At 42.3% G+C, this 17,406-nt stretch overlaps 1 protein-coding gene across 1 annotated transcript in view; it reads right to left on the bottom strand.

The window, feature by feature from the left end:
• ENTREP2 (endosomal transmembrane epsin interactor 2) overlaps positions 1-17,406 on the bottom strand; it is an 878,750-nt gene that overhangs the window by 9,394 nt on the left and 851,950 nt on the right. Inside the window, exon 10 of the mRNA XM_075855203.1 lies at positions 5,125-5,450. Within this exon, the coding sequence (XP_075711318.1) occupies positions 5,125-5,450 (326 nt within the window). The remainder of the gene's footprint in view (positions 1-5,124; positions 5,451-17,406) is intronic.

The following is a 17,406-nucleotide window of genomic DNA, read 5'->3' on the forward strand; positions in this document are numbered from 1 at the left end:
GCTGTGCTGTTTACGTAATTCCATTCACAGTATAGTGCCTCCCCGCACAGTGTAATGCCCCCATGGTGGCCCCCACAGTATAATTAACCCTTTAGGGGCCCCACACATTATAATGCCCCTATAGTGGCCCCCACACAGTATAATTAACCAATTAACCCTTTAGGGGCCCACACAGTATAATGCCTCCATAGTGCCCATCATACAGTATAATGCTCTGAAAGTGCCTCCCCACACAGGATAATGCCCCCATAGCAGCCACCACACAGTATAATTCCCCTATAGCTGTCCCCACAGGATAATGCCCTCATAGCTGCCCCCACACAGGATAATTCCCCTATAGCTGCCCCCACACAGTATAATGCATTTATGGCTGCCACACACAGAATAATGCCACAAAAGCTGCCCCACACAGTATAATGACCCTATAGTACACCCCACTTAGTATAATGCCCCCATAGCTTCCCCCACACAGGATAATGACCCTATTGTGCCACACACACAGTATAATTCCCTCATAGCTGCCCCCATATAATGCCCACACCGACAGCATAATGCCCCCCAGAGTATATTGCCCCACACCTGCCCCCATACAGTATAAAGCCCTATAGTGCCTAATAAAAAAAATGAAATAAGAAAACTCACCTAACCCATAGTTGCCAACATTTGATTTATTTTCCAGGGACACTTAGGGTGTGGCGTCTTTGGTGGGTGTGTCTTATGGGGGCATGGTTTATATGGTGGGTATGGCTAGTGGGCGTGGCTTTCCAGAATTTCTGCATACAAAAAAATGAACAAAATTTTTACACTGGTTATGCTAACAACTAATCTGGTGGCCGGTATGTCTCTGGTTATCTAGTTGTTTACAGGCAGGTGATGTCTCACTTAATCTTTAGGGCTAGGCGATATGTGCTGACCATTACTGGTAGCGTAAAAACCAGCATAGATAGTGCCACACTCAGTGTCCCTTGTAGATAGTGCTCCACACTGCCCCCAGCAGATATTGCCACACACTGCCCCCAGTAGATATTGCCACACACTGCTCCCTGTAGATATTGCCACACACTGCTCCCTGTAGATATTGCCACACACTGCTTCCTGTAGATGATGCCACAGTGCCCCCTGTAAGATAGTTCCACATGGCCCCCATTTAGATAGTGCCAAATTGCCCTCCGTAGATAATACCACAGTACCCTTTGTAAATAGTGCCAAGCAGACCCCTGTAGATGATGCCACACAGACCCCCTTTAGGTGATGCCACACAGACACCCTGTAGATGATGCCACACACCCACCATAGATGATACCAACCCCCCTGTAGATGATGCCACACACCCCTGTAGATGATGCCACACAATCCCCCTGTAGATGATGCCAAACACACCCCCTGTAGATGATGTCACACACAGCCCCCCTGTATATAGTGCCACACACTCCCCCTGTATATAGTGCCACACACTCCCCCTGTATATAGTGCCACATAATCCCCCTGTATATAGGGCAACATACTCCCCCTGTACATAGTGCCACATACTCCCACTGTAGATAACCCCTCCCTATCCCTCTAGATAGAGCCATTGTGGCTCCCTCTATGAGCAGAATAACCGGCCAGGTGTCGGCAATACCATGGCCAGGGATTCCGCTGCAGGAGTTGCCCCTGAAGTCACTGCCCTTATATGGACAGTGAAGTCATGGGCTCACTATGTGATCGGAATACCTGGCCAGGCATCGGCAAGCCAGGATTTCCGACGCTCCAGGAGGAGCCCCTGGCTTCATTGTCCATATATGGACAGTGACGTAGTCATCGGCTCCCTCTATGAGCGGAATCCCCGTCCAGGCGTCAGCAATGGTCTGGCCGCTGATTCCATTGCAGGAGGTGCCCCTGACGTCACTGCCCTTATATATATAGTGAAGTCATAGGCTACTCCTGCAGCTCCGGAATCCCTGGCCAAAGCATTGCTGATGCCCTGGCTGGGAATTCCGCTCATAGAGAGATCCCTGACTTCACTGTCCATGTAAGGGCAGTGATGTCAGTGGCACCTCCTGCAGTGAAATCCCCGGCCAGGGCATCGGCAACGCTTTGGCTGGAGATTTTGCTCCAGGAGGAGTGAATGGCAGAGCAGGAAGTGGATAGTTTCCTGCTCTGCCATAGTATTCAATTGTATCTGCGTCCAAAGGAGTTGCTGTTGTTGGGACAAGTCCTGGGACAGCAATTTGTCTATCTCTGTAAATTTGGGACAGTTGGTAAGTATGCCTAACCTCGTTCCCACGATAAGTGAAGGAGATCCCTCTGCTCCTCCACTCTATGCAGTGTGTGGCTCCTTGGTTGAGCACTGGATTCAACTGTATCTGCATCCTTAGGCCGAAAATATAGTTGAGATAGGGATACACCACCACTGGGGGACCGGCCCAGCCCGCCCCTGGGCCCCAACATATCAGAGGGCCCAGTGCCACTGTCCCCCCTGCCCCCCTGCTAGCTATGCCTCTAATTTAAAGGATCACTAAACACTAAAATTGAGATATGCAGATATAAAGCATGAAGGTAAATGCAATGTTCATTGTATAACTGGACCTGATGTTGCATATATATCTGTGTTCCCGGAGTCTATGACTATGGGTTAAGTGAAGCCCGTAATATCATCGAAAGGTTAATTTATTTCAGTAATTCAATGCAAAAAGTCAAACTCATATATTATATGGATTCAGCTTTTTTTTCTTTTAATGTTGATGATTATGGCTAACAGTTAATGAAAACCCAAAATTTAGTGTCTCAGAAAATTAGAATATTATATAAGCCCAATTTCAAAAATGATTTTTAATACCGAAATGTTGGCCTACTGAAAAGTATGTACAGTATATGCAATCAATACTTGGTCGGGGCACCTTTTGCATGAATTACTGCATCAATGTGGCGTGGCATGGAGGCGATCAGCCTGTGGCACTGCTGTGGTGTTATGGAAGCCCAGGTTGCTTTGGTAGCGGCCTTCAGCTCTTCTGCATTGTTGGGTTTGGCGTCTCTCATGACAATACCCTATAAATTCTCTATGGGGTGTAGGTCAGGGGAGTTTGCTGGCCAATCAAGCACAGTAATACTGTGGTTATTAAACCAGGTATTGGTACTTTGGCAATGTGGGCAGGTGCCAAGTCCTGCTGGAAAATGAAATCAGCATAAATCTTGTCAGCAGAGGGAAGCATGAAGTGCTCTAAAATTTCCTGGTAGACGGCTGCGTTGACTCTGGACTTGATATAACACAGTGGACCAACAGCAGCAGATGACATGGCCCCCAAACCATCACTGACTGTGGAAACTTCACACTGGACCGCAAGCAACTTGGATTGACGCCTCTCCACTCTTCCTCCAGACTCCTTGATTTCCAAATGAAATGCAAAATTGACTTTCATCTGAAAACAGAACTTTTGACCACTGAGCAGCAGTGTTTGTCCACTGTGTTATATCAAGTCCAGAGTCAACGCCGCCGTCTACCAGGAAATTTTCGAGCACTTCATGCTTCCCTCTGCTGACAAGCTTTATGGAGATGCTGATTTCATTTTCCAGCAGGACTTGGCACCTGCCCACACTGCCAAAATTACCAATACCTGGATTAATAACCACAGTAACACTGCGCTTGAGTGGCCAGCAAACTCGCCTGAAATAAAAACCCCATAGAGAATCTATGGGGTATTGTCAAAAGGAAGATGAGAGGCACCAGACCAACAATGCAGATGAGGTGAAGGCTGATATCAAAGGAACCTGGGCTTCCATACCACCTCAGCAGTGCCACAGGCTGATCACCCCCATGCCACGCCGCATTGATGCAGTAATTCATGCAGAGTCGGAGCCCCGACCAAGTATTGAGTGCATATACTGTACATACTTTTTAGTAGGCCAACATTTCGGTATTAAAAATCATTTTTGAAATTGGGCTTATATAATATTCTAATTTTCTGAAATTTTGGGTTTTCATTAACTGTTAGCCATACTCATCAACATTAAAAGAAAAAAATGCTGGAAATAGTTCACTCTCTGTGTAATGAATCTACATAATATATGAGTTTCACTTTTTGAATTGAATTACTGAAATAAATTAACTTTTTGATATTCTAATTCATTGAAAAGGACTAGTATATAAAAGAACTAAGTTAATGATTTTATCCAGAGCTGACTCGTGCTGGATGTCTCCTGTGTAATAGATCTGTTTCTGGCCTTATTGAAGGTTTTTTCTTTGGTAGTAGCCAGAGATTTAAAACATGAGCTGCTAGAAGGGGGTCTTATAAATATCGCTCAACCAATAGAAGACTTGTGGGGCTTACTCTGTGTGATGTATGCTTACTTGCAATTTGGTCCATAATAGTTGAACTTTTGGGCCATGACTGTATGTAAGAAGGGGGCACTGTTTATGATCATCTATAGTAACCTGATATATCACATATTTGTGGACACACACACCTCATGTACAGTACCCATGGTTCCCAAATCATGTGCGAGTGGAAACACTACAGTATTTGGGCTCTGTTGAGGTTTTTGTATATGCAAGTTTAGAATCCTCTTAAATGTTCATGTCCATAAACACAAGGTTCTTTTCAGGGTAAGTACAATTAGAGAACAAGACACAGAGACGTCACAGAGCATACAGATGTAGCCATCTTTATCTTGACTTTTAACGCATTAGATACAAAGTGGCTATATCCTTTATCTTGACTTTTTCAATGACTTTTCAATGGCTTTTGTTGTGTGATATCACGCTGCAGCAAGTTATCAGAGTCAAGATAAAGCTGGCTACATCCGTATCTGCTCCAGTGTGCATGTAATATGTAGAGGACGTGTCAATCTTTCCTGAATAATCCGCTTTACACAAGGTTTATGTACAGAAGTAGCAGAACTGAACTTATTATTTATTAAGTCATCTTCTTTTTCACAATGAGAATCCAAAAACTCATTAGGTGGTATTACGTCACATCTTCCAAAATGACAAACTTAGCTCTTTCATATTGACAAAATCAGCTCTGCTACCTGTGTATGTTGTGCTATACGATGGTTAGAGAGCTGCAGATGAGACTGAGTGTAAGGTGTAGTTCAGCTGTCATTACGTTGATGCGTTCCTAGATGTGCTTTGTCATATTTGTTTACCTGGTCTATAATGTTGGCACTAAAGATGGCTTCCTCCATGTGCCGTTCATCTGATTTGATGACAGACTTAATACTATTTACAACGTGCTGTACTTCCGGAGACAGGTGACAGTTTGAATGTTCCAGAAATTTAGCCACTAATATCTTTGTGTCCTTATATGTTTTCAGGTCCACCAGGGAATTGGGCCTCTCCTTTGAAATATTTTTTAGGGTCTTGGGCTTGATTCGATGACTCCCTTTCTTGTTTTCTTTTTGTCTTCCGAATAAAAAATGGGTTCCTGTCTCCTGGCAGGCTGAGGCAGTCATGTGCGGATACGAGCAAGGAGCTGAAAAGAGAGAAGGAAAAGGTAAATAGCCGAACAGATTGAAACAGGATATCAAGACTAAATTGTCTGACTGGATATCAAGCATCAAGATGCAAAGCATAAATAATTAATAAATCAACTCTCCCAAGTGAGTATTTAGCGGATTAGGGAAATTCAGCACACGTTTTAAATAAATGTATTCTGGTTCAGTCATGCCCGCTGCTGTACTGCATAATCCATCTCAAAACAAATCATAAAGCAGCATACAACATATGATTTGTAAGTCGCTCAAAAATGTACAATTTTTTACTTAAATCTGAACTTGCTCACAGTGTCATAAAGTGCTTTCTATTTTTTCTTTTTTTTATTTACAAAAAAAAAACTGTAAAAATAAGATTACGTTTCCTATATATTCCTGCCAGGTTTCCGACCCGCTTGATGCATGCAGTATGTCAAGCCCCCACTGACATACTCAGCCAGGCATGCATTGCATTGTTGTTTTTACAATGGACACAGCGTAATGGGGAATATTTTATTGTCCCATTACGTATATAGCAGTAATTTATGTACACTCAAAGTATAAGCACTCAATTCAGTCCCTATATTTTAAGACAAACTTACATGGCACAATTTCATAGGAAGTTTTTGAAGTGTTAGAGGAAAGACACCCAAACACAGTGGGAGCATACAAATTCTACAAAAGCGACCCATGGTTGGATATGAACCTAATACCTGAATGCTGCAAGGCAACAGTGCTAACCACTAAACACCATGGAATATACAGGTAAGTACTGTACCTTATTATTCCATTTTACTGGATGTTGTTATTTTTAGTAAGAAAACAAAATAATCCTGTCCTGGAAACCCCTGTATAATAACATTATGCCACATCAAAGGGATTCTATAGTACACATTAAATAACCGGACTTCTGTAATTTACTTTACATATTAGTTATAATTGTTCTATCTGTCTGTATTCTCTCTGTCTGACTGTCAGTCTATTATCTATCTATCTATCTATCTATCTATCTATCTATCTATCTATCTATCTATCTATCTATCTATCTATCTATCTATCTATCTATCTATCTATCTATCTATCTGCTACTATTACGGTTCTCACTGGAGATGTGGATCCTTTAAGCCACAGTTGATTTGGCGCTGGCAGGACTGGGGTAAAGAGTCTAAGGAATTTCCCATTCTTCCCCCTTAACCCAGGCAAAGAGGTATGGACATTCCCGGTTGCATTCCTAGATCCCGGCTCCCTGAATAGTTACCGATTGGCTGTAGGTGTGCTGAAAGAACTGTAGTGTAGTCAGGAACAGTGCCGATAGTTGACACCAGAGAAGAGGTCAGGATGTCAGAGTCAGAGGATGAAATGGGAATTGTAGTCAGAGAAAAGGCTGAGGGTCAGAACCAGGAGTAGGACAGCAGCTACCATTCAACAAATTAAAGGAACAGAAAACCTGTCCAGAAGCATACAAGAGAAATCCAAAACAGAAACAAGGTCACTGTCAGGATCAGTGTAAAGTCATGGTCGGGGTTAGGATCAGAAGCAAAAAAACAAACAAGAATGTACCTTAATCTGCAGACCTGAGTCCTCATTAAATAGGCTGCCTGGGCCGACGTCATCCAGAAGCACTGGTTGGCAACATGGACAGCAGCAGGAAAGAAGAGAGCCCCAGACTAGAAGAACAGGTTTGCGGCTGCCAGGAGAGGGCTAGCAACCTGACGCGGACGACGGCTGGAGCCGTCACGCTGGAACGCGGAGATGTAACACTAGCTATCAATTATCTATCTATTATCTATGTAATATTATTTAATTATCTATCTATATGACATGTATATATTATTATTAGTTTATTAGCTCATATTGTTATACTTGTTTGCCATTGCTATACCATGTTTCTGGACAGGTTTTCTGCAGTCATTTATGGTGTTATAGAGAACACAGATGTTTCGGGACATAATGCCAAGTGCTGTATAAAGTCTAAATACAGTGACTGTGAATACATTCTCCTTGTGTCAATGAAGTTAGTAGAAGCTGTTCTGGATAGTGTTCCCAGTGAGGCTCCCACCAGAGTTACTGCTAACCAGTGTGTAGAGAAGCGTTTATGTATCATAACGCAATGTGAATGATTACAAGAATCTTTTCAAAATGAATTATATGCAAAAGATATTATATATATATATATACTAAAAACTGATTATAAATGACACATATTTGCAATTTTGTTATTTGTATATCATGTAATTTTTAAATGTGTATTATATATATATATATATATATATACACATAAATATATCCATATTATCATAATGCACTAACATTATTATTGTGTGCATCTGTGTCAATGGCTGCTGTTCAATGGTATAACTTTTTAGAACTTTTGTCTTTTAGATATACTTGTGTTAAAAATCAAGTATTGGGATTTTAGCCTTTTATATTTTTTGCTATATAATATATATATTTTTCATGTGTAAATCATTAAGAAACCCTGAATTAAAGCTGGACAACTGTTACATAGTAATATGGCCCTGGTTTTATTAAAAATTTAGTTTTTAATAAATGTAAAATTATCTGTAAGTCACTTAAAATAAGCAGAACCTTCATTATGTTATATTTTTAAGCAAGAGTAATAAAAGGCTTTGGGGGTTTGTTCCCACATATGATTAGATATAAATTAACCTAAAAATGTGCCTGTTTGCTTTATGGAAATGTATTTTCACTATTAATGACAAAGAAGGCTAAAACATAGATCCGTATTTCAGCCTCCATTGTAATAGATATGTAGAATATAGTTCCTCTAATAAGAAATAATGGAAAATCGCCAGTTGGCAAATCAGTGCAAAGTCGCAGTTTTGCCAATTTCTAATAGGGGTCATCTTCTTTTAAAGTTTATTTTAATTATATACACTACTGTTCAAAAGTTTAGCTTCACTTAGAAATTTCCTTATTTTTTAAAGAAAAACACAGGTTTTTTTTAAATGAAGATAACATTAAATTAATCAGAAATACACTCTATACATTGTTAATGTGCTAAATGACTATTCTAGCTGCAAACATCTGGTTTTTAATGCAATATCTACATAGGTGTATAGAGGCCCATTTCCAGCAACCATCACTCCAATGTTCTAATGGTACATTGTGTTTGCTAACTGTGTTAGAAGGCTAATGGATGATTAGAAAACACTTAAAAACCCTTGTGCAATTATGTTAGCACCACTGTAAACAGTTTTGCTGTTTAGAGGAGCTATAAAACTGACCTTCCCTTGAGCTAGTTGAGAATCGGGAGCATTACATTTGTGGGTTCGATTAAACTCTCCAAATGGCTAGAAAACGAGAGCTTTCATGTGAAACTCGACAGTCTATTCTTGTTCTTAGAAATGAAGGCTATTCAATGCGAGAAATTGCCAAGAAACTGAAGATTTCCTACAACGGTGTGTACTACTCCCTTCAGAGGACAGCACAAACAGGCTCTAACCAGAGTAGAAAGAGAAGTGGGAGGCCCCGCTGCACAACTGAGCAACAAGACAAGTACATTAGAGTCTCTAGTTTGAGAAATAGACGCCTCACAGGTCCTCAACTGGCAGCTTTATTAAATAGTACCCGCAAAACGCCAGTGTCAACGTCTACAGTGAAGAGGTGACTCCAGGATGCTGGCCCTCAGGGCAGAGTGGCAAAGAAAAAGCCATATCTGAGACTGGCTAATAAAAGGAAAAGATTAATATGGGCAAAAGCACAGAGACATTGGACAGAGGAAGATTGGAAAAAAGTGTTATGGACAGACGAATCGAAGTTTGAGGTGTTTGGATCACACAGAAGAACATTTGTGAGATGCAGAACAACTGAAAAGATGCTGGAAGAGTGCCTGACGCCATCTGTCAAGCATAGTGGAGGTAATGTGATGGTCTGGGGTTGCTTTGGTGCTGGTAAACTGGGAGATTTGTACAAGGTAAAAGGGATTTTTAATAAGGAAGGCTATCACTCCATTTTGCAACGCCATGCCATACCCTGTGGACAGCGCTTGATTGGAGCCAATTTCATCCTACAACAGGACAATGACCCAAAGCACACCTCCAAATTATGCAAGAACTATTTAGTGAAGAAGCAGGCAGCTGGTATTCTATCTGTAATGGAGTGGCCAGCGCAGTCACCAGATCTAAAACCCATAGAGCTGTTGTGGGAGCAGCTTGACCATATGGTACGCAAGAAGTGCCCATCAAGCCAATCCAACTTGTGGGAGGGGCTTTTGGAAGCATGGGGTGAAATTTCTCCCGATTACCTCAGCAAATTAACAGCTAGAATGCCAAAGGTCTACAATGCTGTAATTGCTGCAAATGGAGCATTCTTTGATGAAAGCAAAGTTTGAAGGAGAAAATTATTATTTCAAATAAAAATCATTATTTCTAACCTTGTCAATGTCTTGACTATATTTTCTAGTCATTTTGCAACTCATTTGATAAATATAAGTGTGAGTTTTCATGGAAAACACGAAATTGTCTGGGTGACCCCAAACTTTTGAACGGTAGTGTATATATATATATATATATATATATATATATATATATATATATATATATATATATATATATATATATATATACAGTGAAGGAAATAAGTATTTGATCCCTTGCTGATTTTGTAAGTTTGCCCACTGTCAAAGACATGAACAGTCTAAAATTTTTAGGCTAGGTTAATTTTACCAGTGAGAGATAGATTATATTTTAAAAAAACAGAAAATCACATTGTCAAAATTATATATATTTATTTGCATTGTGCACAGAGAAATAAGTATTTGATCCCTTTGGCAAACAAGACTTAATACTTGGTGGCAAAACCCTTGTTGGCAAGCACAGCAGTCAGACGTTCTTTGTAGTTGATGATGAGGTTTGCACACATGTTAGATGGAATTTTGGCCCACTCCTCTTTGCAGATCATCTGTAAATCATTAAGATTTCGAGGCTGTCGCTTGGCAACTCGGATCTTCAGTTCCCTCCATAAGTTTTCGATGGGATTAAGGTCTGGAGACTGGCTATGCCACTCCATGACATTAATGTGCTTCTTTTTGAGCCACTCCTTTGTTGCCTTGGTTGTATGTTTCGGGTCATTGTCGTGCTGGAAGACCCAGCCACGAGCCATTTTTAATGTCCTGGTGGAGGGAAGGAGGTTGTCACTCAGGATTTGATGGTACATGGCTCCATCCATTCTCCCATTGATGCGGTGAAGTAGTCCTGTGCCCTTAGCAGAGAAACACCCCCAAAACATAATGTTTCCACCTCCATGCTTGACAGTGGGGACGGTGTTCTTTGGGTCATAGGCAGCATTTCTCTTCCTCCAAACACGGCGAGTTGAGTTAATGCTAAAGAGCTCAATTTTAGTGTCATCTGACCACAGCACCTTCTCCCAATCACTCTCAGAATCATCCAGATGTTCATTTGCAAACTTCAGACGGGACTGTACATGTGCCTTCTTGAGCAGGGGGACCTTGCGGGCACTGCAGGATTTTAATCCATTACGGCGTAATGTGTTACCAATGGTTTTCTTGGTGACTGTGGTCCCAGCTGCCTTGAGATCATTAACAAGTTCCCCCCGTGTCGTTTTCGGGTGTGCTCTCACCTTCCTCAGGATCAAGGATACCCCACGAGGTGAGATTTTGCATGGAGCCCCAGATCGATGTCGATTAACAGTAATTTTGGATGTCTTCGATTTTCTTACTATTGCACCAACAGTTGTCTCCTTCTCACCCAGCGTCTTACTTATGGTTTTGTAGCCCATTCCAGCCTTGTGCAGGTCTATGATCTTGTCCCTGACATCCTTAGAAAGCTCTTTGGTCTTGCCCATGTTGTAGAGGTTAGAGTCAGACTGATTAATTGAGTCTGTGGACAGGAGTCATTTATACAGGTGACCATTTAAGACAGCTGTCTTTAATGCAGGCACCAAGTTGATTTGGAGCGTGTAACTGGTCTGGAGGAGGCTGAACCCTTAATGGTTGGTTGGGGATCAAATATTTATTTCTCTGTGCACAATGCAAATAAATATATATAATTTTGACAATGTCATTTTTCTGTTTTTTTTTTATATATAATCTATCTCTCACTGGTAAAATTAACCTAGCCTAAAAATTCTAAACTGTTCATGACTTTGAAAGTGGGCAAACTTACAAAATCAGCAAGGGATCAAATACTTATTTCCTTCACTGTACATACATACATACACAGTATATATATATATAGATTGCACAGTAACTGAAAACCAGGGTTAACGGACCTGTGCTCAAAGTGTGGCGAATCCTTTGATTCCTTTTTTCAGTTAGGGCACATTCAGACGTGGCGGAATTGCTGTTGAATTCCGCTGCGGACAGTCCGCAGTGGAATTCTGCAGCAGCCGTTTTTTCATTTCTTTCTATACATTTTTAGGAAACTTAGTTTGGACGTTGCAGAAAATAACTGTGCGGAAATTAGGCTGCGGTGCAGAATTTTCCCTCCGCAGCATGCTCTTTCCATTGTAGAGAAGTGGAATTTCTCTGCGGATTTCAGCCTTTGCAATGCAAAAACTGAAATCTGTGGCAATTCTGCTGTGATATCTGCAACGTCTGAATTACCTGTCAAATATGCAAATGTTGTTGCAGATTCGCTGCGTAATTGCCAGTGGCGGATTATCATTAGGGCGGTTTGGGCGGCTGCCCGGGGCCCAAGGCTCCCGGGGGGCCCATGGCTGGCTGAACTGCACATGATCGCATGAGCCCCCTCATGCCCGGTGGCGTCGCTAGCACCGGAAGGCGCCCCGGTGCTAGCGGCAGCCACATTCATTTGTATCTGAGTCTTCAGGACTTAGATACAAATGAATACTATAGGCTGCAGCCGGTCACGTTCAGCTTGCAGCCTATAAGGCGCTGGGAACACTCCCTGCGCAGGCCGGCGTGATGAGGTACTGCATCACGCCGGTCTGCGCATGCGTCTAGTCCGGAGGATTCCCACGCATCCAGCTGGAGCGGCCGCCACAGGGTAAGGTAAGTAAACTGTATATATTTTTTTAGGTGGGGACTATCGCTGTGTTTATATTTAAGGAGGGGGGGGATTGCTCTGTTACACTATATACAAGGGGGAGTGCTGGGTGGCCCTATATACAAGGGGGAGGGTAGTGCTGTGTGGGTCTGTATACAAAGGGGGAGAGTGTTCTGTGTCACTATATACAAGGGGGGGTGCTATGTGGCCCTATATGCAAGGGGGAGCGCTGTGTGGCCCTATATACAAAGGGGGAGTGCTGTGTGACACTATATACAAAGGGGGGAGTGCTTTGTGACACTATTTACAAGGGGGGAGCACTGTGTAGCACTATATACAAGGGGGGCTGTGTAGCGCTATCCACAGCAGCATGTGTGTGGCGCTCTTTATAGGGGGCTTTTTTGTGCTGTATACAAGAGGGGAGGTCTGTGTGGCGCTCTCTACATAGGGGCTATATGGCACTATCTATAGGGGGCTGTGTGCAATCGCTCTCTACGGGGGGATGTGTGATATCTACAGGGGGCTGTGTGTGGCGCTATCTATAGGGGTGTGTAATATCTACAGGGGCTGTGTGTGGCACTATGTACAGGGGGCTGTGTGTGGCACTTTGTACAGGGGGCTGTGTGTATGTGTGGTGTTTTACAGTGTGTGGTATTATTATATTCAGGCATGCAGTGTTCGGTGCTATTATATTTAGGGGCACAGTATGTGGCACCATGATAACTTTTTTCGTTTATAGGTGTGGAAATGTTGGAAAAGTGAGGAGCTGAAGAAATCTGAGTGGCAAATTCTGCAGAAATGAGTCATGGCTGGGAGAAGTCGTCATGAGCTCTGGACCGGATGGAGAAGAAAAGAGGAAAAAAATTACTAGAATCTGAGACGTCGTCACCTTTGTGTCACTAGATTTATAGAGAATCTGTCACCTCTCCTGACATGTTTATTATAGGAAATCCTTGTATTTCACAAAAAGTCTTTCTGCAGTCCAGGACTGATAGACAATTCCCCTTGTCAGGAGGATGTGTCCCTGCACAGTGTGATACTGTCAGTATGTAGGGACACAGCCCTGTGACAAGGGGAATCGTAACACCCATTTGTTAATGCTTGCCCAAAAAGGTAGTGTAAAAAAATAGTTACAGCGTGGCAGGGCGGCAGTGCGGAAGGGGCGCCCAAGTTTGAGTAACAGCCTAGGGCCTATGGTCTACTTAATCCGCCACTGGTAATTGCCCCAAATCTGCACCAACATTTGCAGCGGAAAAATTCTGCCACGTCTGAACATGCCCTTATTGTGGTCCTGTCATATTGGGGTACGGGGAGCAAATTTGCAAGTTTCTCCATGACGCAACGGGTGTCACTGTAAAGGATGACCTCAAGGTTTGTCTTTTAATCATTGATCCTAAATCATATCCCTTTGTGGCTGATCAGACTTTCTCTCCAAGACGCAATACCATGCCCGACAAATAGTTGCTAAATTTTGAATGGCTCCCATTCCCCTCGACATCAGTAACTGGATTTGCTCTATCAATGTTACTTCAGCACTGAAAAAATTTATATTTAAAAAATAGAAATAAAAATGTTACATTTCATAAGATTTGGGATATATGGCTTTACTCTCTCCATACCATTCCCTTGTGTTGCCACTCATTTGATGACTCTTAGGGTATGTTCACACGCAGTGTTTTCAGACGTAATTCGGGCGTTTTACGCCCCTAATACGCCTTCAAACATCTGCCCATTGCTTTCAATGAGTTTTACGATGTTCTGTTCCCATGGCGTGTTTTTATACGCGTCGCTGTCAAAATACGGCGCGTAAAAAGACGCCCGCAAAAAAGAAGTGCATATCACTTCTTGGGACGTTTTTGGAGGCGTTTTTCATTGACTCCATTGAAAAACAGCTCCAAGAACGGCCGTAAAATACGCAGCGAAAAATGCGAGTTGCTACAAAAACGTCTGAAAATCAAGAGCTGTTTTCGCCTAAAAACAGCTCCGTATTTTCAGAAGTTTTTGCTCACTGCATGTGAACATACCCTTAGTCTTTCCTGTGTCCTCTTGTACATGTGACCCTTTAGTGGCGTCACAATCCAGCTTAACTCTAGAGGATCCTTTTCTTTAGATGATTAGATCCCTTATGTACGGTTGAGTCCTATTTTTCACTAGAATGCACTACCTCTTTGCTTTCTGTGTCTTACTGCAGTACACAACACTTGTTTTCTATTTGCTTTAAAGATTGTATGTTTTAGTTGTAATGTGTGCCTTGCTCCCAGTTTACGAAGCTGAGAAACACATTTTTGGGATGTATTTTACACTATGTCAGTCTGTATTTGATATATGACTGACACTCTTTGCTTTCTCTCTGTACACATTGCTATATTGAGATGTTGTCATGCTGTGTGTATTTTGCATACTAATGCCTCATGCACACTAACGTATTTTTTTCCTCTTGTAAATACTGGCGTAAATACGGGTCCTTTGTCACCAGTATTCCACCCGTATTTACGGACCCGTTTTCTCTGCACTAATCGGCAGCACCTTCTCTCTATCAGTGCTGGAAAGAGAGAAGGGGCAGCCATTTCTGGCAGAGTTTCCGCAGTGATTGAAAGTAAAAGAAGTTCATATGTACCGTTGTCTTGGTGACGCGTCCCTCTTGACATCCAGTCCGACCTCCCTGGATGACTTCCGTGTGCAGTCCGTTGTTTAATGGACCAAATCAATGACAAGACTGAGACTGTTCCGTCAAAAATGGATAGAAGTAGGACGAATCCTAGTTTTAACGGTACGGCCACACGGTTCCGTTAAAACAGCGGAAGTGTGCATGGCCCCATTGAAATGAACGTGTCAGGGGCCTATCCGTTAAAAAAAACTGCCGAAAATAACTAAGTGAGCATGGGGCCTTAAGTTAGAACAATGTAACACCTCCAGAAGTGACTCAATTTTTAAAACTAGACATTGAAAGTATTCATTTAACCCCTTCCCGACATGCGCCGTACATGTACGGCGCTGTCGGGAGGTGCTTCCCGCAAAGCGCCGTACATGTACGGCGCAGTGATTGTGCGGGCTCAGAAGCAGAGCCGGCACCATCACCGCGGGGTGACAGCTGTATTATACAGCTGGCACCCTCCTGTAACTGCCAGGACCGGAGCTACTCTCCGATCCGGCAGATTAACCCCTCAGATGCTGCGCTCAATAGAGCGCAGCATCTGATAGGTTTTCACCCGATCGGCAACCCAGTGATGCAATCGCTGGGTTGCTGTGGCAATCGGACGCCAGAAAATGGCGTCCGAGTCTGCCTTGTACGGGAGCCGATGAGGACCCGCCTTCGGCGTGTCCTCATAGGCTTGCTGTCAGTGAATAACTGACAGCGCTAATACACTGCACTACGTATGTAGTGCAGTGTATTAGAGTAGCGATCGGGGCATCAGGCCCTCATGTCCCCTAGTGGGACAAGTCAGAAAAGTAAAAAAAACGTTAATAAAAATGTGGTAAAACAATAAAAACACACACATTTCAAATAAAAATAAAGCTAAACTGACTTTTTTCCCATAGTAAGTCTTTTATTATGGGAAAAACCGTAAAAATTAAAAAAACTATACATAATTGGTATCGCCGCGTCCGTAACGACCCAAACTACAAAACTATTATGTAATTTATCCCACACGGTAAACGCCGTAAAAAAAAACCATGAAAAACAACGCCAGAATCTTTGTTTTTAGGTCACATCTCCTTCCAAAAAATGCTATAAAAAGTGATCAAAAAGTCACATTTACTCCAAAATAGTACCAATAAAAACGGCAATCCGTCCCGCAAAAAATAATCCCTGACACCGCTTTGTGCACGCAAAAATAATAACGTTATGTGTCTTAGAATATGGCGACACAGAAAACAAATGATTTTATAAAAAAAGTGATTTTATTGTGCAAAAGCCGCAATACATAAAAAAAACTATATCAATTTGGTATCGCCGTAATCGTATCGACCCGCAGAATAAAGCGAACATGTAATTTACGGCGCACTGTGGATGCCGATAAAAAAAACAATAAAAAACGATTCCAGAATTGCTTGTTTTTGGTAATTTCCTTTACCAAAAAATGAAATAAAAAGTGATTAAAAAGTCGTATGTGTTCTAAAATGGTACCAATAAAATCTACAGCCCGTCTCGCAAAAAAGAAGCCCGCACACCGCTCAATCAACTGAAAAACAAAAAAGTTACGGCACTAGTAATGCGGTGATGAAATAACATCTCAATGCCCAGGCCGGAGGGGAACATTCCTTCAGTTTCAGGGCCCTAGTATTTAGGAACTAGGAAAGGGAAGGGACATCGCACATCCGCTGGAAGCGAGGGCGCCCGTATTATACCAGCGCAAAACATTCCCAGTAATATTTCCCAAACTACGAAGGAGAAAAAGTCCCCAAAAGGTGCAGAGCGTTACAGAAGGGGGACAAGAAAGAAAACCATTTATCAGTGTGACGCCGGCCTGTGCATAACAGATTGCTTCACAGCGTAACACACATCTATGGATAATTGTATTATTTACCCCATTATTATACCCTCTTATTATGCCCTGATGTACCCGTACAGATTACATATACCCTGATGTTCTCCGCACAGATTACATATGCCACCACATTATAAACTGAATACCAGCAAAACTCAAACAAAACTACCAAGCAAAATCCATGCTCAAAATGGCGGTCTTTCCCTTCTTAGCCCTACAGTGTGCCCAAACAGCAATTTATGGCCACAAGTAAGGCATTACCATACCCGGGAGAACCCGCTTAACAATTTATGGGGTAACATTCTCCAGGGGCACAACATCTTGTGTGGTGAATGGGCAGATCAGTGGAAAAATTGCAATTTTCACTTTGCACCATCCACTGCGTATTCATTTCTGAAAAACACCTGTGGAGTCTAAATTCTCACTACATCCCTTGATAAATGCCTTTAGGGGTGTAGTTTCTAAAACGGGGTCACTTT

This window comes from Rhinoderma darwinii, chromosome 3 (genome assembly GCF_050947455.1).
Source record: "Rhinoderma darwinii isolate aRhiDar2 chromosome 3, aRhiDar2.hap1, whole genome shotgun sequence".
NCBI classification, from domain to species: Eukaryota; Metazoa; Chordata; class Amphibia; order Anura; family Rhinodermatidae; genus Rhinoderma; species Rhinoderma darwinii.